The sequence below is a fragment of the Oryctolagus cuniculus genome, chromosome 4 (genome assembly GCF_964237555.1).
Source record: "Oryctolagus cuniculus chromosome 4, mOryCun1.1, whole genome shotgun sequence".
NCBI lineage: Eukaryota > Metazoa > Chordata > Mammalia > Lagomorpha > Leporidae > Oryctolagus > Oryctolagus cuniculus.
The window spans coordinates 159896355-159918135 of record NC_091435.1 but is presented as its reverse complement, the minus strand read 5'-3'; the positions used below and the strand labels follow the sequence as shown (position 1 = coordinate 159918135).

Genomic DNA, 21781 nt, shown 5'->3' with positions numbered 1-21781 from the left:
GGTGAGGGGTGGGGCTGGGGGGGGTGGGGGGGCAGTACAGGTGGGGCACGGGCTGGGCTGCAGGGAGGCACTGCTGACCTCAGCCTGCCCACATCGTCTGCGATTCACTTACGGGCCAGGAGAACCATCAGATTGACTACTCCTGATCTCAAAACAGTTATTCTCACTGACATAGGAGGGACACGGGTGATAAATCGGCTTTCAGGGATCAGTTTTAGGGGGCTGAACTGGAAAGGGAGAAATATGACCGGAGCTTGGGTTTATCTGGTGTCTGGAATAGCGTGGGGATTTGAAATTCCTTTAAACTAATACTACATATTTGTAAAACTCTAAATATTTTCCTAAGGATTTTGCCCTTCATTTCTAAATCCAGTGGTATGTTTAGCGAAAATGAAATCCATGTGCTGGCGGAGGTCCTCGGGACCGACCACAACAGTGCCTTACAGCTTGCAACTCCTGCAGGAGTTATCTCAAAGCCCCAAATACTCTGAGGCTAAACGTTCAGAGAATTTGCTGTTTCAAAGAGTTTCCGGATTCACAGACCGCACTCCTGGGTTCTCATCTGGAATCAGGCTCTTACATTTTTTAATCTAAATGTAATTATCATATAATAAAAAATTAGTAAAACAGGACTTTCCCTCTTTTTTAAAAAATTATCTGTTTATTTGAAAGGCAGAGTTACAGAGAGAGAGAGAAGGAGAGGCAGACAGAAAAATCTTCCATCTGTTGGTTCACTCCCCAAATGGCCGCAATGACCAGGGCTGGGTCTGGCTGAAGCCAAGAGCCAGGAGCTTCTTCTGGGTCTCCCATGTGGGTAGTGGAGGCCCAAGCACCTGCACTATCCTCCACTGCTTTTCCTAGGCCATTAGCAGGGAGCTGGATGGGAAGTGGAGCAGCCAGGACTCCAACTGGCACCCATATGGGATGCTGGCATTGCAGGCAGTGGCTCCACTGGCTATACCACAACACCGACCTCCACCAGCCTTTTCTTGATTACAAAGGAAAGATGGGATTGCCACCAGGGTCCTGGAAATTGTGTCCTACTTACTATCACTGTCTAACAAAGTCCCTGACACTTAGCAGTATGACACAGCAACCGTGTTTTACTCACAGATTCTGTGGCCTGGGCATTCCGGTAGAGCTTGGCTGGACAGTTCTCATTTGCTGACTGCAGGCCCGTGCTGGCAGGGGTTAGAGACAGCTGGAGGTTCAAGTGGGCTGGACATCCATGGCACTTCCCCCACAAGGCTGCCAGTCAACACGGGCCACCGGCTGGGCGTTCAGCAGGGACTGCTGACCCATGGGTCCACCCGTGAGTGTGCCAGCACAACAGTCCCACACAGCACTGCGAAGTTCCAAATGCCCCCAAATCCCAAGGGAAGGTTTGTATGCCCTAAATTGAAAGCCACAGAGATTGCTCAGGTCATTGGCCAAACCAGTGCTGGGCCTGCACAGTGACTCCCGGGGAAGAAGCCAGAGCCCTCACCTCGTGCAGCAGGTGCACTGGGGACTTGCAGATGAAACCTCTGAACCCATCACAATCCCCGTGGGTAGCCCCAGAGAAGTGTCTTACGTCATTGCAGATCAACCACGGCTGCTGCCCTGCCCCCTCCGTCTGGAGCCTGCGGGTGTACCTGCAGCTGCAGGGCACAGCTCCTGGCACCGATGACAGCTTCGACCTCAGCGCCCACCCTCTCCTCTTTGTCCTGACTCTGCCTTGAGCACCCTGTGATGTGGACCAGCTGCATGTTGGCCCCCGCTGCCTGGCACCCAAGCCAAGGCCTTGAATGTCCACTGTCGCTGATAAACTTGTTTAGGTTGTTGCCAGAAACACTGAAAGACCAAACAGGTGGCTAAAAGTATAGAAACTAGCTCCTGGGGCCGGCGCTGTGGTGCAGTGGGTTAACGCCCTGGCCTGAAGTGCCAGCATCCCATATGGGCGCCAGTTCTAGTCCCGGTTGTTCCTCTTCTGATCCAGCACTCTGCTGTGGCCTGGGATAGAAGTAGCAGATGGCCCAAGTCCTTGGGCCCATGCACCCACGTGGGAGACCCAGAAGAGGCTCCTGGCTCCTGGCATCAGATCAACACAGCTCCTGCCATTGCAGCCAACTGGGGAGTGAACCAGCAGATGGAAGACCTTTCTCTCTCTCTCTCTCTGCCTTTCCTTCTCTCTGTGTAACTCTGACTTTCAAATAAATAAATCTTTTAAAAAATGAATCTTAATGGAAAATGGAATGGGAGAGGGAGCAGGAGGTGGGGTGGGAGTGGGGTGGGAGGGCGGGAGTTGGGGGAAGAAACACTATATCCCTAAAAGCTGTACATATGAAAATTTGTATTCATTAAATACAAACCTTCAAAAAAAAAGGGAAACAAAAAAAATAATAAAAGAGAAATCATCATCTGCTGCCTCATCATCTGCATGTACAGCCAGCACATTTCAGGCGATGACAATTTTTGCTTTGTTCTCTAAGTCTCAGCCACGCCTCCTACAAGTATACAGCAACCCAGGCACAAGACAAGCTGTGAAATGAGCTCAGTGACGACCCAGCTTCGCAGCACAATGCATGCAGCGGCCGTGGGCAAGCTCAGACAGGAAGCAGCGGTCGTGCTCTCCAAGGATAGAGCCCAGATCCGCCCGGCCGCTGGAGATTCCCTGAAGTTGGAAATGCCTCGAGGATCAATGCGCTTCGATGCTGGGGCCTCCTGCTGGTATCCCTCCCAGATGAAGGAACTGTGGTCAGAACAATGGCAGACCTTGAGTTTGGGCGTGAGCTCATTAACCACACCAATGCCAACAGTTCCCAAGGTCCTGAATTAACACCTGCAGAATGCAGCCTCCAAAAGCAATGGGACTGCATGGGAGACAGCAATGTGGTCGTTTTCTTGAGAGAAATCCAGAGGCTGGGCTATTCGGGGGCCTGGAGAAACGCAGAGACCAGAGGGGCTGGGCAGGGAGGGAGGGAAGCAGCCGCGGGTTCTCCACTCTAATTCAGCATGCACCTTGCTCTGTTCCACTTTATGACATCAGCTCCATGGACTACAGCCAAGCAGGCTTTCTGTGTCTTTAAGATCCAGGCAGCTTTGGCGATGGATAGGTTTCCATAGCAACCTATAATTCTACTGTCTATCGTGTTGAAAAGCAACAATAGAAAATCCCTAGCAAACAAGGTGTGATACCTCTCAGTACAATTATCGGCTTATTATCATCTGGGTCTCAGTGCTTAAAATCATACCCAGCCAGGATGCTTTGAGGGATTGGAAGGAAGATTTCTTTTTTTCCTTTTCTTTGCAAAAACTCTCAGACAGAAAACAAGACACAAACAAGTTTGTGAGGGAGTTCAATGTCAAACCGCTGCTGTGGCTCCCCCAGAGGAAGTCTCCCACCATCCACACACAGCACACAAAAGCAGCAGAGGAGTAAGCAGCTCCAAAACCTGTCCCAGCAGATGGGCAGGCCTCACCCAGGGGCGTCCTACACCAGACAGCCTGGTAAGGGGCCTGGGACCACCCGTGCTCTTTGCCCACGAAATTTTCTAAAGGCTTATTTCATCTACTTGAAGGACTGCATGACAGAGACAGACACACCAATCTTCCTGCTGGTCCACTCTCCAAATACCCACCAACAGCCAGGAGCCCCGAACTCCATCCAAGTCTCCCACATGAATGCCAGCAGCCCAAGCACTTAAAGTCATCATCTGCTGCCTCCCAGGAGGCATTAGCAGGAAGCTGGATCAGCAGCTGGGACTTCACTCCGATACTGGATGTGGTGTCCCCAGCAGCGGCTTAACCCAAAGTGCTACAGTGTCCAGCACAACCTTCAGCTTGCTTTGTAATTAATGGGTGTGTTGGGGCAGGCATGTAGCTCAGCAGTTAAGATGCCCCCTGGCTTCAGATCAGCATAGCTCCAGCCGTTGTGGCCATTTGGGGAGTGAGCCAAAGGAAGGAAGACCTTTCTCTCTGTCTCTCTGTCTGTAATTCTACCTCTCAAATAAATAAATAAAAATCTAAAAAAAAAAAAAAATGCCCCTCGGGACACCTACATCCCATGTCGGAGTGCCTGGGTTCAAGTCTCAGCTTCACCTCAATCTAAGCTTCCTTCCAATGCACACACGCCCTGGAGAAGGCAGTGACGGCGCAAGTGCTGGCGTCCCTGCCGCTCACATGGGAGACTCAGGCTGAGTTCTCCCTTTCTGGCTGTGGCCTGGCCCAGCCCAGGTTATTGTAGGCCTTGGGAAGTGAACCAACAAACGGAAGCACTTGCATGCTTTCTCTGCCTTTCAAATAAAAATGATTGTGTTTATAAAATCCAGCTCTCTAAATTCTCATGGCTCCTTCCAAGCCAGCCCCGGCACACAACTGCCAACAGCAGAGGCCAGCAGCTCCCCTTCAAGACGGCTGTGGCCAGTGGGCTCTGTAGTCTGCGTACACAAGTCCCTCACCCTGTCAGGACCCGCTCCCTGGCTTTTCATGGAACATCGTTTGCATTGGGATTTTTTTTTTTAACTTGAAAGGCAGAGTTATAAAGAGAGGGGAAAGACAGAGAGGTCTTCCATCTGCTGGTTCATTTCCCAAATGGCTGCAACAGCCAGGCCTGGGCAAGAGCTTCCTCCTGTCTCCTACGTGGGTGCAGGGGCCCAAGCACTAGGGCCATCTTCTGCTGCTTTCCCAGGTACATTAGCAGGGAGCTGCGTCAGAAGTGGGGCAGTTGGGAAACGAACCAGCACCCATATGGGATGCTGGCGCTGCAGGCAGGGGCTTAACCCACTGCACCACAACACTGACCCTGTACTGGGATTAAAAAAAAATTCTTGACACAAAGATTTTCAAGAAAGATAACATGTGCAATTAATAACTTACGAAACCATTTGTCTATTTCCCAAAAATTCCTTCAGATAAAGCAGCTTTAGGAGCAAAAAATTCATCAAGAGAGAATGGACAGGCCAGCCAGCACTGTGGCACAGTGGGCTAAGCCTTTGCCTGTGGTGCCAGCATCCCATATGGTCTCCAGTTCTTGTCCTGGCTGCTCCTTTTCGGGTCCAGCTCTCTGCTCCATGGCCTGGGAAAGCAGTGGAGGATGGCCCAAGTGCTTGGGCCCTGCACCCATGTGGGAGACCCAGAAGAAGCTCCCGGCTCCTAATTTCAGATCAGCTCAGCTCCAGCCATTGTGGCCATTTGGGCAGTGAACGGTGAATGGAAGTTCTCTCTGTCTCTCCCTCTCTCTACAACTCTGCCTCTCGAACAAATAAATCTTTAAAAAGAGAGAGAGAGAGAGAGAGAGAATGGAAATGAGTGCTTTCTATTTGAAAACTACCCCACAGGACCTGAACAGGAAATGAATTATAAAATGGCTAGGGGCAGGGAGCGGATTTACAAGCAAAGCAGCAAGTTAGGGGCTGGGGTGGGGGGTGGGGAGCTGTTGAAGTTAAAGACAAGGCTTTCAGAGAATACAATGGAGAAGGCCAGAACTTGCACTCTGCAGACTCCAGCAGGAGAAACGGGAGCGACTCTAGGGACAGCATCCACACCTGCGTGTTCCATAGGTGCTCCCCTCCACTTCTGTTAACATTAAACGTGCGCCTGGACAGCCATGGGCTGGGCTTCCTCCCAGCCTGCCCTGTGGCTCCGATACCCATTCCACCCAGCGTCCTCCTAGCACTCCGGTCCCTGGACATCCCCACACAACTAACCCTCACGGGGAGAAGCGCAACTCTTGACGTGGCTACTAAGACAGACGCCACAGCTGTTTCAAGCACTCAGACCAATTTGATCACTAAGAAGAAACCTATTTTAATATAGGCGCAGATGAGTGTGAAAACTAAAGCCAAATCCACACACTGGTTGTGTTTACTCATGGGCTCACAGGCAGCATTTCCAAAACTCCGAAGGAATTCCACCCGTTCTATTTTCTACCAGCCACACCTTTCCTTGGAACTCAAGTGTTTTCCTAGTAGACTGAGCCAAAAAAGGAGCCAATGGAGCAAAATCAAAGTGTGCAACAGCGCACTGAATCTGGTCCACACACAAAGTGACTACAATGCTAACCAGATTTGGTCCCTCAAAGCATGCTTTCCAAGGAGTCCCAACACATGCTCAGCCCAGGAACAAAAGGAGCAAGTTTGGGGCAGCCGGCGTTCCACCCAACCCCAACCCTTCCTTAGAGGGAGCATGGGAGGCCAGAACTCACATCAACTCATCCCAGGAACTGTTTCAACTGGCATCTTCAAATCTTGTTTGCTCTGGGAGCCCATTTCTCCCACCTGAGACCAATTAATGCCCACAGAAAAGCAGTGGCTACTACAGCTCTGGGAAGCACTCAGGTGGTACAATTTCACTTCACTGCCTTAACTCTGCCAGCCTGGGCACAGGTGCCTGTACTCACGGCCAAAGCTCAGCCGTGGTTAGGTCAAGTCCCTGCCCCTCTCCCACCAGCTCCTTCCTGGAAAGGCCACCGTATCAGCCACAGCGAGCCATCATTCAGCTGACACCATGGAGAGCAGAGTCCCTGCTTGAACCTCGACACAGCTCTCAAATCTTATTTTTAAAAAGCTCTGCATATACACATTTCTCCACACGGAACAAGATTTACATAAGAGATCTTCAAGGAAAAGACAACTTGTAGGAAAGTTTTTTAAAAACACTTATTTATTTATTTGAAAGAGAGAGAGAGGTCTTCCATCCGCCAGTTCATGCCCCAACTGGCCGCAACGGCCGGAGCTTCGCCGACCCGAAGCCAGGAGCCAGGAGCCAGGAGCCAGGAGCCAGGAGCCTCCTTCGGGCCCCCCACGTGGGTGTAGGGGCCCAAGCAGTTGGGCCATCCTCTACTGCCTTCCCAGGCCACAGCAGGGCTGGATCGGAAGTGGGGCAGCCGGGCCCTGAACCAGTGCCCATATGGGGATGCCAGCACTGCATGTGACGGCTTTACCCACTACGCCATAGCACTGGCCCCAGCTTGAAGTAAATTAAATTATAAATGGTCTTACAAAAGCATCAGAGTAGACAGACACCAAACACCATACTTGGTTAGAAATAATATTTATTATTCTTGCCCCCCCCACCGTGTACAGATCACTTCTCAGAAACAAGAAGATATTATCCATGTCCTCACCAGTTACAGTCTGTAGAAAATAAGCTTAACTCACATCCTATCAACAATATATTTCTATCATTTTTTAAAACAATAGCCATTTTATTCTTCCATGTTAATTCAAGAATAGATTCAAGTTTTATGTTTTGGATCAAATCAAGACAATCTTTGTTTATAGGTAACAATTTTCCAGACAGAGCCCTCCCCCCAACCCCTAAAAAAATTCTATATCCTAAGTGATAAACTCTTCTTGTACATTCAGCAAACTTTATATTGGAAAAAAAAAAAAGAATAATTCAGATAGGTATTTACTCTCGTGCACAACGTAAGTCTAGCTGAGCTTCTACACTTTGCTTTGCAATGGTGTTTACATAAAATAAATCATCTCTTATCAAGTTACAATGGTAATTCCTTGAAATGTAGATATGAAAGCTATACATGTTATCCACTGACGTCTGCTTCTCGGTTTTTACTGTGCAATGAAACCGTCACCATCAGGACGGCCACATCTCACGGTGTTCTCCATTCCCCTCAGCTATTTCTCTCTAAAAAGCCTAAATCCTCTCTCAGATCCTGCACAGATACACTGAAAGCACAGGAAAAATGGTTTAGCTCGCTGACATAATGCCCTTAAGTGTGCTAACATAATGCCCATATTTGAACTTTGAAGTGTGAAATCAGAGACAAAGCATCGCTTAATCCATACAGTACATTATTAATAATCAACAGTGTCCCCCACCGACTCACAAGTTCCCTACACTGGCTGTCTCCTCTGCACCTAGGAAGTTTCTAACCATGACTCCATCAAAAGAATGTGCTTGTAACAGGCTGCTGGTTTAATTTCAGAATTTGAAGTTTCATAGTGGGCTATTTTCAAATATAGAAATGCTACAAGTGGCATAGGAACCATTAATTTTATTTCCCATTACCTAAAGGAAGAATTTATTCAAATAAAATTTTACAAGACAAAATGTGAATCTATATATCTATATATAGATGTATACATGTATTTTATATTGAACCTAACTAAAGTTTTATAAGCAATTCTAACATAGTTCTGGTTACACGTTCCTAAAGACTTAACTGCTTTAAAGATACATGTTATAAAGAGGCTTACGCAAAAGGCAAAAATTAAGAACCAAGATGATCATTGAGGTTTTTCAGTATTACTTCAAAAAGCTGTTTCTATCCCCTATAGAAGAAAACTATGCCTTTGTTTATCTTAGGAAAAAAAATTATAAAAAGATAATGCTATCATGTAAAGGATTCACAAAAAACTATACTGTATATCCCATAAAAGTCATACCTACTAAGGTAAATCACAATTATGGTTTTTATTGTATTACAGACATCACCATCGCCTCTCCTCTTTAACAATGAGAGGATTTAACTTTTGAACTTACTTAACTAGTGCCACAGAAATTCAAGTCCCAGTAGCAACAAGTTAAACAAGATTACAAAATAAGGCATTCTGCTCGCATGACAGTCACAGGCCTAGGGAAGTGGGCTCTTATTTTTACCATTTATATAATCTAAGCATTATATAGAAGGCAATCTTTATCCAAAATAAACCAATGAATTGTTATGTGCCAGGGGAACAGAAAAACATACATAAAATCCTCAATTTTGGCTATTTCTCCTACTGCCATAAACAGAGACTGAGCTGAGCTATTTAACAAAGCCCACTAAGAGCAATGGGGATGAAATCTTTTTGACTACACCATTTCTAAGCCTGTAGGTCACACATTAAATGATTTTTCAAATTACACAGGAAATCCCATTTGATAAAATCCCTGTAGTGTTACTTAGAAAGAAAAACACACACACACAAATGGACTCAGAACACACATGCACACACACCCGCGCACACACACCCCAATAATAAACATGGTTTCCTTAAACATTAATTAGTTCTCCAGAAAGAATCAAATTCTTTACCATCAAGCTGCAGCATGTGTATAAGGGGCAGCAATGCAATCTTTTTTAGTCCAAGGTAAGAATCTGAATGAACTTTTAAATGATTAGTACCTTGACCAAAGACTTCACCAATGATGAACTCTGAGATACAGTTTTGAAATCTGGACTCAATTGCCTGTTGCACTTTTATATGAACTGTTGCTTAAGTAAACAAAAGCAGCATAAATTCAATATCCTACTGTCTAAACATTTTAAAGCAATGGTTATGTCATCATCAACAGGTAAAATGCACCTAATTTGGGTCTTCTGACACCTCTTGTTTTAAGTTTATTTTATGATAAAGTTCTTCACAGTTTAAAATATTGTGAAGACTATATATTTATGTATAACTATATTCACATACATATTATGTACATATACTATGTACTTGATGTACTCATAAACTTTGAATATGTGTGTATCAGTAGGATACCCACACATATGCAGGAACCCTGAATAGACTTGTGTGAACTGTGAAATGATTTCCCAGAAATACGTAGAAATTAGAAAAGAATATTATGAATAATTATAACAAAAATGTCACCTTATTTACATAGTGCCTATCTCCCAAGAGGTACATATGCTTTATAAACATGTTTTAGTATGTAAGCTGGGGTATTGGGGACACTATCAATTTCATTTTCCACAACCCAGTAACCCACCCAGGGCCACATGCCTTAACAGCGGCAAAGAAAAATACAGACATGGAAACCTCCGAACTCCCAAAGTCTCCAATTACCAGACCAAATGGTCTTGGGATAAACATCAAATTACCCACCACTCAAACAGAACTTCTACAAAGGATGAATTTCTAAGTCCTCTTATACTTGTGATTGTGCGTTACACATTTATACCACAGGGAGATCAAAATGGTTTTTGGTTTTGGCAGATGAAAGTCTAACATTCAGTGTGATTATAATTCAGTGTAACTTCTCCAGTTTAAGTGCGACACAGCTGATTGGTCTATCGGGCAGATGCGGTCAATGTCTACTCGTGGCTGAAGAGCTCTTAATCCAGACAGCGAGTGCGTGTTTACAGAGACAGCCTACAATCTTGCATCGTCTGAAAGGCCTTGGCATCTCCACATACGGCATACACGTATAAATAAGCATTGTAGCACAAATGTACAGTCAGCATCAGTTCATGTTCCAATAAACGAAGGCCTTAAGGGTGCACTTTGAAGGCCAAGAGCTCCTCAGAGTGCATGTTGTTTAAAGATCGAAGATCTGGCAACTTTAGAAGTAGTTTTGTAAAAATCGAGGCTTCATTTGGATGGTTTTTCATTATTAAGGTCCTTAGTGCACGGATAAGGGTTTCCTGCAAAGCCTCCACAGAGTTGACGTTTTCTATTCCAGATCGATCTAATGGGAAGTAAGCAATACAGGATTATGAGGGAGAGCACATGTGACCAACATGAAATATAACTCTTGCTCATCGATCTACTTAAAGAATTCAATACAAAGTCTTACACATTGGAACAAAGGCAAAAGCAAATTGACAGATTTTTTAAATCTCAATAGCGAATTTTCTATTTATTGTAACATAGATAGGAATTTTTTTTCACAAATATTAGTCTAATTTTTAAGACCACATGTTATCTTTTGACTTCAATTGCTTACAATTGGCAAAATAAATAATGTAGCACAGAAATGTATTTTTTCTGCACATGGAATACATTCCCATTGCAATGCCCTTGTGTGTGACAGGCAGCCTTTAAAATGGCCTATGATGGGGGCCAGCAATGTGGTGTAGCTGGTAAAGCTGCCACCTGCGATGCCAGCATCCCATGGGGTGTTGGTTCAGGTCCCAGCTGCTCCACTTCCAATCCAGATCTGCTATGGCCTGGGAAAGTAGTAGAAGATGGCCCAAGTGCTTGGGCCCCTGCACCTATGTGGGAGACCTGGAAGAAGCTCCTGGCTTCAATCGGCCCATCTGCAGCCATTGCGGCCAATTGGGGAGTGGACCATTGGAAAGAAGACCTCTCTCTCTGTCTCTCCTTCTCTCTCTGTATAACTCTGACTTTAAAATAAATAGATAAATCTTTAAAATAATAATAAAATAAATAAAATGGCCTATGATGGCCCTCTCCATCCTGATATTCATGCCCTTGTATAATCACCCTGACTCACTTCTAACAGAAGTGATAGGATGTCACTTCTTGAATCAGGTCACCAAAAGGGCCAGACATTTGGGCCAGCAGTTGAGTTGCCATCTGGGACACCTGCATCCCATCTGGGAGTGTCATGTTCAAATCCCAGCTCCTGAGCCTCTGATCCAGCTTCTTGCTACTGCACACTCTGGGAGGCAGCAGGAGATGGTCCACGCATGTGGGAGACTTGGCTGAACTTCAGGGCGCCTGGCTTTGGCCTGGCCTGGCTCTGGCTGTTGGGAGCACTGGGGGAGTGAACCAGTGAATGGAAGATCTCTGTCTCTCTCTGCCTTTCAAATAAATTGACAATAAATATTTTCTTACAATGTTTTGAATTTTTTTTACCAAATATTTTTTTAAAACAAAAAGCTGTGGCTTTCATCCTAGGTATTCACTCTGAGAAAAGCCAGCTGCCACGTTGTGAGCTGCCCTATGGAGAAGCCCACATGGTGAGGGACTGAGCGTGATCTCCACCCTACAGCCAGCAAGGATGTGAGGTGCTCAGCCCAACACCCTGCAAGGAGAGGAACCCTGTCGCTAACCATATACGCCTAGAAGAGGATCCTTCCTGACCCAAGCCTTCATCTAGGGCCACAGCCATGTCCACAACCCAGCTGCAACCTTCTGAGAAACCCTGAGCCACAGGTAGACAGCTGAGTCACACCAATTTCCCAGCCTTCAAAACCTAAAATTAATGTTGACACTTTTAAGCCACTCAGTTTTGGGGTGGCTTGTTGTGTAGTAATAGATAAATAATACACCACGTAGCTGTACACTAGTTTTATTACCCAGCATGCATTTTGGTATAGTGTGATCTAGCATAAACCTGCAGTCAAGCACCTCAGAGTCGGGCCCTGGAGCTGAGTGCCCCGGCTCTCTCCAGCAGGGGCTATTTCCTCCCCGACCACAGGAGGCAGTAGTGCACTAGAAATCCTCGGGCTCCGGCTCAGGGAGGTTGGAATATGCCAGCAGGAGACTTCTTTTCTACACAGAAGCAAACTCCTCTGGCCACTCCTATCCTTTCGTTGTTTATAAAGATGCTGAGATCGTTTGCCATGACTGGAAACTGAAAGGCCTATTTGTAATGCAAGCGTTTAAAACAAGGACTAAAACTGAACAGCAAAAGAGTGTGGGTAAATACAGAAAAAATGATACAAATAGGTCTTTCTTATATTTAACAAAACCTGCATTATTATTACAACTATGTGCTAATTCTATGGAGGAAAAACCGAATGTTGGTTACTGGTTTGAGGATCATGATTTTTCAGGCAAAACTATTAGACAAAAGGCCTCTTTTCTACATTTGACTTTGGTCAATCACAAGGATTATCTTTGCAAAAATACTTAAAGCCTTCAATAATGCTTCCAGGTGCTAGGAATCAGCTGTGAACAGAACAAGCCAAAATTCCTGCAAGGAGCTTTCATTTTGGATCATATCATCAGTAATCCGTAACACCAAGCTCAGAATGACCGTGATCGCCACAACAGAGTCCAGGGCTAAGCAGGGAGGGCTGTTTCTGGGGAATGGCATGCTAGGTAGCTGGCCCTTTCTGAATTGGTTAAGATGATCTACACGTCTTTATACAACTCAGGACGTCAGGAAATGGATGCCTACAACTAAAATGTAGATGATACTAAATTTTTCTAATTTTCTCAGTTTCTAAATCCAAGGTCGTTACGGTGTCATGAAGACTTTCAAAGAATTCAATTACAAATCTGGCTAGATCGTAAGCCACAATCTTCCGATCCTGAAGCACCTGCATGCAAGGCCGTAGGGGAAACTCATTTACTAAACGATGCAGGAAGGGCGACTCCACTGCCCGTGCAGGAGTTTACGAGCCACGTGGCTTCCCCTCCCTTCGTTGGTTCTTCATCCCACTCTCAAGTCTGTGCTCCCCACCGAAGCTTCTCCCTTCCCACAGGGGTTAGGTCAAACCGCTGTGAAGGCAAGCGCAATCTTCATCCAGACGAGCCTTACCTCTCATCTACACGCCAGCCTCTACTCCAACTGGAAGTGACTGCTGTCACTATACAACCCAGGAGGAAAACTTACCTTCCAGGTGCAAGTCCCCTTCCGTGGCATGAGGAGTCTTCCAGTCCCACAGGAAATATCATGTTGAGATTTCGCTCTCCTTTAGCAGCTAGAGCTACTGTGTTAACAAGCAGTACAGTGGGAAGGCTCTGTAGCCAGACTCAGGGGACCTGCTCAGCCAATTACTGAAACCCCTCTGTCGCTCGAACCCCTTCCCTCTCTTACTGAAGATGGCTCACATCTAGTTCACATCAGAGGTCTGTTGTGAGGATAATGACATGCAGAAATTAACTGACATTTCTCCTAACAACTTCCCCTAAAAGTAGAAAATAATCAAACAAAAAATACAGAAGGCAACTATAGAGTTCTCAGGAAAACAAAAACCTGTTTTAAAGATAAAGCAAACAGTAATACTGCTTTGTTCTAAGCAGTTGATAAAAAAAGAAATAAGCAATCCGCGTATTACCTGAAGCACAGAACACTCCCCGTTCGGGCCACAGAGCCTTACATTAGCTGTTCTACTAAGTCAACCGCACTGTGGGAACACTAAGGACACGATCCTATAAGTGCTTTAACTTTTTTTCAAAGATTAATTGATTTGAAAGGCAGAGTGACAGGGGCTGGCTCTGAGGCATAGTAGGCTAAGCCCCCACCTGTGGTGCCAGTACCTAATATGGGCAATGGTTTGTGTCCCCGCTGCTCCTTTTCAGATCCAGCTCTCGGCTATGGCCTTGGAGAGCAGTGGAAGACGGCCCAAGTGCTGGGGCCCCTGCACCCACGAGGGAGACTTGGAGGAAGCTCCTGGCTCCTGGCTTTGGATCAGCCCAGATCCAGCCATAGCAGCCATTTGAGGTGTGAACCAGCAGATGGAAGACCTTTCTCTTTGTTTCTCCCTCTCTCTAACTCTACCTCTCAAATAAATAAATAAAATCTTTAAAAAATTTAAAAAAAAAAAAGTAAGAGAAAGAGATTGAGGGAGAGAAGGAAGGTGTGAGAAAGAAAGGAAGGGAGATATGGAGGGAGAGAGGGGGAGAGGGAGAGAGAGTGAAAGAAAAAAAGAAAGGGTGACAGAGAGAAAAATCTTCCATCCACTGGCTCACTCCCCAAATGGCTGCAACAGCCAAGACTGGGCCATGCCAAAGCCAGGAGCCAGAACTCCACTCTGGTCTCCTACATGGGTGGCAGGGACTCAAACACTTGGGCCATCATCTATCTGCATCATCTATCTTCCCAAGCACATGAGCAGGAAGCTGGACCAGCAGCAGAGCAGCCAGGCCTCGAGCTGGGCTCTGATATGGGACGTCAGCGTCACAAGCAATGGCTTTAGCACTGGGCCACAACACTGGCCCCACACTTTTTGACTTTTCTACTTCAAGAATCAACTGATAAGTGAAGCATGAGAAACAATAGGTAATATACCAGAATATAAATGTTTTAACTTTTTTAATGATTCTATTTATTTGAGAGGCAGATAAAGAGACAGAAAGTCCCCATCCACTGGTTCACTCCTCAAATGCCCACAGACGAGGCTGGGCCAGGTCAGATAAATGCCAGGAGCTCGGAATGCCATCTGGGTTTCCCACATAAGTAGCAAGGGCTTAACCACTGATCCACTGGCTGCTGGCTCCCAAGGTGTGCTTTAGCAGTGAGCTGGAATCAGAAGCAGAGCCAAGAATCAAATCCGGGCACTCTGATATGAGATGCAGGTGTCTTAACCTCTAGGCCATAGTCCTGCCCCAATGTGTTACTTCTTGTTCACACACAAGCAATGGTAACAAAAGCAGCCTGGGTACAGTGCAAGAAAGGTGCTATCTCTTTCATTAATGAGAAGTTCTACCTAACTGTTCAAGAGAGATTACTACATAAATGTGAAGAATCAAAGACTGTAACTTAAAATCATATATAAAACAAACCACTGAGAAAGTAAAACAAAAGTTGAGAGGGAGAAGTAAGCGCACTTTACTTATCAGTTCTATCTACTAATCTAGTTAGTAACCCAGGCTGGGAGTAGACGAAGTGGATACTTCTCATTTTGTACTCTTCTGTGGCTCTGAATTTTATTTTCCTGGCTAGGTACTGCTTTAAAAATAGCAAGTCACTGTTAAGTGGTAAAGATTTAAATCTGATGGGGCCAGTGTTGTGGCACAGCAGGTAAGGCTGGCTGCCACCTTCAGCACCAGCAGCTTATATGAACACCGGCTCCAGGCCTGTCTGCTCCATTTCCAATTTATTCCCTGTTAATGCACCTGGGAAGGCAGCGGAAGATGGCCCAAGTGCTTGGGTCCCTTACACCCAAATGGCCTGGCCAAGGCCTAGATGTTGCAGCCATTTTGGAAGTGAAACTGCAGATGGAAGGTTTCTCTCTTTCTTTCTCTCCCTCCACCCCCATAACCCGTAACTCTGCTTTTCAAATATAATAAATCTTTTTTTTAAATAAAGATTTAAATTTGACATGAAAACTACAAATGTGTGTTTACATATATATTTCCACATACAGACATAACAAAAATGAGACTCCACTGTATCCTTTTACAATCAGTATTTTCTGCTTAATCTTTTTTTTTAAAAAGAGGCAAAGAAAGGGAGTTAGCTCTCATCTGTTGGTTCATTCCCCTCAAAGTCCACAACAGCCACGGCTGGGCCTAGCCAAAGACAGGAGCAGGAAATACAATCCAGGTCTCCAATGTGGGTGACAGGGACTCAACTACTTGAGCCATACCTGCTGTCTCCCAGGGTCTACATTAGCAGGAGTGGAAGTCATGAGAAAGCTGGCCATCAAACAGGTATCTGATAGGAGACACATCTGAAGTGCTATACCAAATGCCTGCCCCTAACATGTGTTTATGTATCACGCATCATAAACTGGCAGGGGACAGATGGATGGAGAAGTAGCTGGACAGAGTCCTAATGTTAATAGTGGTCTTTTTTGGTAGTAATATTATCACCTTTGTGTTCATCCTGGTATTTTCTAAATAACCCGTATTAACCTGACCATCAGAAAAGATAAGGCTTTTCCAAAAGGAGATTAAAACAAAATAAAAACTATGTTCCTCGTGGAAAAAAACACAAGTAGCATGGCTGACGGCACAGAGTTCCCCTTTACCACCCTCACCTGCATGTGCCTCTCTGGGCGCTCTGGGACTGGGTCCCTGTCCCTTACCTCTCCTGCTCTGATTTATTTCAGAAGCGTTCATTCACGATGTTCCTGCTGCAGACCTAATGTTACTTCAACAACCTCTCCACCTGCCTCTCCAGCCCCGATGACTTTCCTGTCCAATCCACCCACGATAAAAATGTAGAACCAGTGCCATGCCTGATCACTTCCCTGCATTAAGAAGTTGCAATGACTTCCCAGTGGCCCGTAGTTCAGGTACAAGTCCTCAGAGTCCCCAGCACGGAGGGCCCCTAACCCTCACGCCTGTCACTTCCTCCCTGAAGCACACTCCAGGTTCTAGCCACCTTCCGTTTCTCTTGTCCTACCTTGATTCTCTCATGCCTTTCCATATTTTCTTCCCAGGGAAATCTAACAAATCCAACCTTCAAACGCCAGCCCCACTTCCATCTTCCCCATAAGGCCTTCTCCAATGACTCCACCTTCCCTTCTGTGACTCCTACTTACCTCAGTCACAACTACATGGTTTAATGCCACAAAGCATTGTTTCAGCTCTGTCTGTCTTGTGCCTCAATGCTCTCTGTCTCCCCCCGCCACCCCAAGCACCTAGCACATAAGGCATATTCATGAGATAAGGAATGTAACAAGTATTGATTATCTTTGATTTCACAACAGATTTCTTAATCTGATATACCAAGTCAAAGTAATACTAATCACTTATCAAGAGCCTCTGCAAACGGTAGTTAAAATGCAATTAGCATTGCAAGGTTACTAAGACAGTAAGTATCCCTGATAGACATATATTCCTTTCATACTTTTCCATGTCATAAATACATTTTTAGTTATCCAGGAAGAGCTGGTTAAAAAGGTGGCCAATTTATGCTTCCACCTAGCATAAATCTGCATTTATCTCACTGAGGTACTGGCCCTTTACATTACATAAAGAACTTTATTAACTTAAATAGAACTAACACAACCTCCTCAGCGCCTGGCACAGGGTCTGCTACACAACAGAAGGAAGCACATGGGAAACAAAAGTCATCTCAAAAATTGTAAAATTCCCAAGAAATATAAAATGAAGTGACCCCCAAATTGCTGGCACTTACTTAGCTACCTTTAGGAAAGTCGGAGCTTTGCTTTGGAATTAACCACCTGTGCCTTAATGGCTACTGTCTGAACTGAAATACTTTGGTCAAAAATAACTGCAACATAAATGCAAGGCGGGAGGGATATTGGGAAACACTACAGACTCACGTAAACAGCCACTAAATGCTACACTGAGTATTTCTTCCATCCCAGACACCCCGCTAGGCATAGGGTACAACCCTTCCTTCGGCAAGATAAGGAAACAGAAACCCAAAAGGATAAAATTACTCACCCAAGTCACACAGAAAACTCAATGGCATAGCAGGGCTAAAGACACAGCTCACGATTCACATATCTTTGCAACAAACCATACTACTACCTCTGGATACTTTTCACATTTTCAAGTAATTCACATTCTATTTGGATTCATTTTAGAATGACCTACCTGGAGATACACTATGTTCCAAAAAATAAATACATGAAACAGACAAATAGACTTGTAAAAAATTATGAACAAAAGCTAAAGACTAAGGTGATAAATGCAAGGCCCAGATCAAACCATTATTTTATTACCAGAGCATTTTGACTTGTATTGACATGATCCAAAAAAAAAAAAAAAAAAAAAAAAAAAAAAAAAAAACTATGCAAAAATAACAGGTTCACATAGTTTAGCATCTTCCTGAAGGCCTTCTTCCCACATATAACCTGCTGGGGCCTTGTTAGCTGCCACCTTCTCCCTAGCTGGTCACTACACTCTAGGTGTAGCACTGTGTTGAGCCGGCTTGCTTACCTGCAGACACAAGGACAACTGCTGTAAACAAACTCATCTCTTCATCGCTAAGTTGCAGGGCATTTAGCTTCTCACTAAATTCAAACATGGAGTTCAGCAGATCCCCTGCTCCCATTGAGTGTAAATCATCCACACTGTATTTCTTTCCACTTAAAAAGGTGACAGTACGCTCCTTTGCATCAAATAGTGACGCAAATCGTACCATTAAAACCTGGAAAAAAAAAGAGACGTTTATATTTAGAGAACTACAGTAATACTAGAAAATAACTCATATTCAAGTCAGTTAAGAAACATTCCACATACAAAAGCCATAAAAGAAAAGCTGTTTATTTTTTACCGAGAACCACTTTCTTAAGGCAAATTCTCTTCCAAAGCATTAAATACTCCAGTGGTATCAAAATAAATTCCAGCTACGAGTGGCAAAATACTTGAGTGCTGTGATACCCTGAAACTCTGTCAATAAAGATTCTGAAATGTAAATATAAAATTGAAGCAAACAATGTCAAGAAGCTTGAAACAGGGCCCTAGTTAGAAGCAATAAAGAAACTCCAGGATACCAAGTATATATCACATGTCTCTATGCCTGAAGTACAAAAAACAACATTTCAATGCAGAAAAACTTGGAAATATCAAAACACCAAATGCAGCCAAGACAAACTGCAGGCGAATTCTAATTAGACTACTTAGGAAACCATAACCCAAAGAGACTATACACAAAAAACACTACTCACAATAAAAGTATCCTAAACACCGAGTTATGATGGAAACCAAAACCAATCCGTTAACAACTACATTACTTAGGCCACAGCACTCCTTGCATTACACTGAATAGAACACAGACTCATGTCACACATTTCTCTGACACCCAAAGGAACACTTCCTTTTGCAATGCTCCCAAGCAACAATTTGTTTTACCCAAGACAGCCCGAGAGAATGAGCCGTCTATGAAAAAGGTGCTAACCTTAGGATACAAGATCACAAGGTAGAAACAATACAAGTCTAGGGTGCAGAGCTTGTTCCAGTCCTGAATGTGTTATAAACTTACCAGTAATCCAAGAAGTCTCCTCACCTGTCTAGAACATACTTACCTACCCTGCAAAATGAATTGAACCTTACCGCTGACAGCCCTTCTGGATTCAAATCTCAAGCCAATGCCATCCTTACAGTGAAAGCCTCGCTTGGGATTACTCCACAGCTACTGCATTGGCAACTATGACTGCTGCTCTGCCCTAGTCCAGGTTCTCCAGAAAACAGAGCCTGAGACAAAAGCACCCATGAGCTACGCACTGGCACATATGGCAACAGGAGCAGGGAGAGAGGAAACCCAACGGGGAAGGAGAGCAAGTACTGGGGGTGCATTACGAAGCTGGCCCCGCTGACATCAAAAGCAGCTTCATCACAGTTCCATCTTGTAGCACCACCCAGGGAAGTGCGGTGAAGACACATACACCTTGATTTCCCTTCCCCGCTGAGCAAAGGTTCAAGGATTTGGCCCACCGGACATCAGCATCCCTCACACCACCCGAAATACTGGAGTCACAATGAAGTGAGCTCCAAGCACTTTCAAGGCTTCTCACATTCAGCAGCAACAAAGCAGCCCAGGGCAGACAGGAAGTGAAAGGCGCCAAAGCCCCATCTGACTGCGTCCTGCTGCAGCTGGAGTAGAAAAAGCAGCCACGGGTCCTGCAGCAAGGTGAGGCTGAGAGGATCTGAGGGCGCACACGAGACAGCCGATGTAGCCCCGAAATACTCTACAATCTCCTAAAAAGACAGAACCCACCGTGCATTTGCACTTCTTCCTCTGTACTGAATACAGGAAGCACCAGGCAAGCCTGTCAGTAGGGGTCCAATGAAGTCCACACCTGAACACAACACTAGAACTTGGGAGTTCACATGCTGGGGACACATAGCCCTGTGTTCCAAGTCTTAAGTAACTCAGGATTGACCCGGTTCCTGCCCAACATCCTGACATGGTTATTCTTTTGTTGGTAGTTTCAGACTTTATGAATATAGGATGAGTATCACTTACCTGAAATACTTGGGACAAGTGTTTCAGGTTCTGGAATATTTGCATATACATAATGGAATTATCTTGGGTAATGAAAAGCAATCCTAAACATGAAATTCATTTCTCTCTTTCATACGCATCTTCTATACAAAGCCTGAAGATAATTTTATACCATATTCTCAGTGTGCCTGTGTTGTCATCATGACCCATCACATGAAGCTAGGTACGGAATTGTCTACCTGTAGCATCAAGTTGGCCCTCTAAAAGTTTCAGACTGTGGAGCACTTTGGATTTTGGATTTTCAAATTAGGGATGCTGAACCTGTACTTCCTCAAAAAAACAAAGAAAATATGTATGTATGGTCTGCAGCAACATTCAGGATAAACAAAACCTACCTCAAAAGTTCCAGCCTTCAGAAGGTTGACCTGGTCATGCTGAGAGAGATCTCGGAACCCAGGAATGCGCTTTGCAAATTCCACCACTTCCTTCACTGCTGGCGTGAAGCTCATTGAAAATTCTTCCCAGATTTCATGCCCTGATTTATGTGGATCCACATACGGAGACTTACTCATTGGACAAACCTGGTATACGCAAACAGAAAAACTCTTAAATTGTGAGACATGGTAACGAAACTCCAAAAGCAGCGTCTCAATCATTAAAATAAGTAACTCCCAATCTTGAGTACAATCTATTAATATTACCACTCTCTCCATTTGCGGTTCACCTTACTAGAGAAAGCCTCACAGCAATAAATGTATGCAATTATAAACTGTCAACTTACAAAAGAAAAATAAACGAACCAATTCTACCAACAAAAGGTGAGCAGATGCTTAAAAAAATATATTATCTTTGCATTTAAAAGTAAAAAGCAAGCCTCACAGCAATTTAATTTAAACAAGTTATTATAAAAGTAACCTAAGCAAAAATATTAACAAGGGGACGGCACTATGGGCAGTAGGTTAATCCTCCCCTTGTGGCGCCAGCATCCCATAGAGGTGCTGGTTCTAGTCCTGGCTGCTCCTCTTCCCATCCAGCTCTCTGCTATGGCCTGGGAAAGCAGCAGAGATGGCCCAAGCACTTGGGCTCCTGCACTTCAGTGTGAGACCCGGGAGAAGCTCCCGGCTCCTGGCTCCTGGCCTCGGATCAGCGCAGCTCCAGCCATTGTGGCCATTTGAGGAGTGACCCAGCAGATGGAAGACATTTCTCTCTGTCTTTCCCTCTCTGTGTCTGCAACTCTACCTCTCAAATAAATAAAATCTTTTAAAAAAAAAAAAAGTTATCAATCACAAACTGCTTCAAAAGTCTGCAGCACAGGTTAAGACTTTATTTTGTAACACTGCTGCCACCTTATGCTGGCACAGGTGCCTCGTAAGGTTTTCAAAACAAATTCACTCGCACTTGTTTGATTCTCAACCTGCTGGTCATGGCACATTATAATTCCCATTTCTTAGATGAGGGAATGAGAGCCTGGGTGATTCAGCGACTTAGCCAAAAACAGCTGCAAGTCACAGGCCTAGAACCCAGACCTCTGTTTAGTGAAGATTTCAAAAACCCACTTATCTCT

At 44.8% G+C, this 21781-nt stretch overlaps 1 protein-coding gene across 1 annotated transcript in view; it reads right to left on the bottom strand.

The window, feature by feature from the left end:
- Positions 1–7016: 7016 nt before the first annotated feature.
- The window catches only part of NR1D2 (nuclear receptor subfamily 1 group D member 2), a 35639-nt gene continuing 20874 nt past the window's right edge, over positions 7017–21781 (bottom strand). The window contains exons 6-8 of the mRNA XM_051858875.2: positions 20613–20798; positions 18210–18420; positions 7017–10401 (exon numbers count right to left, since the gene is read on the bottom strand). Of these exons, the coding sequence (XP_051714835.1) occupies positions 10205–10401; positions 18210–18420; positions 20613–20798 (594 nt within the window). The 3' untranslated portion in view covers positions 7017–10204. The remainder of the gene's footprint in view (positions 10402–18209; positions 18421–20612; positions 20799–21781) is intronic.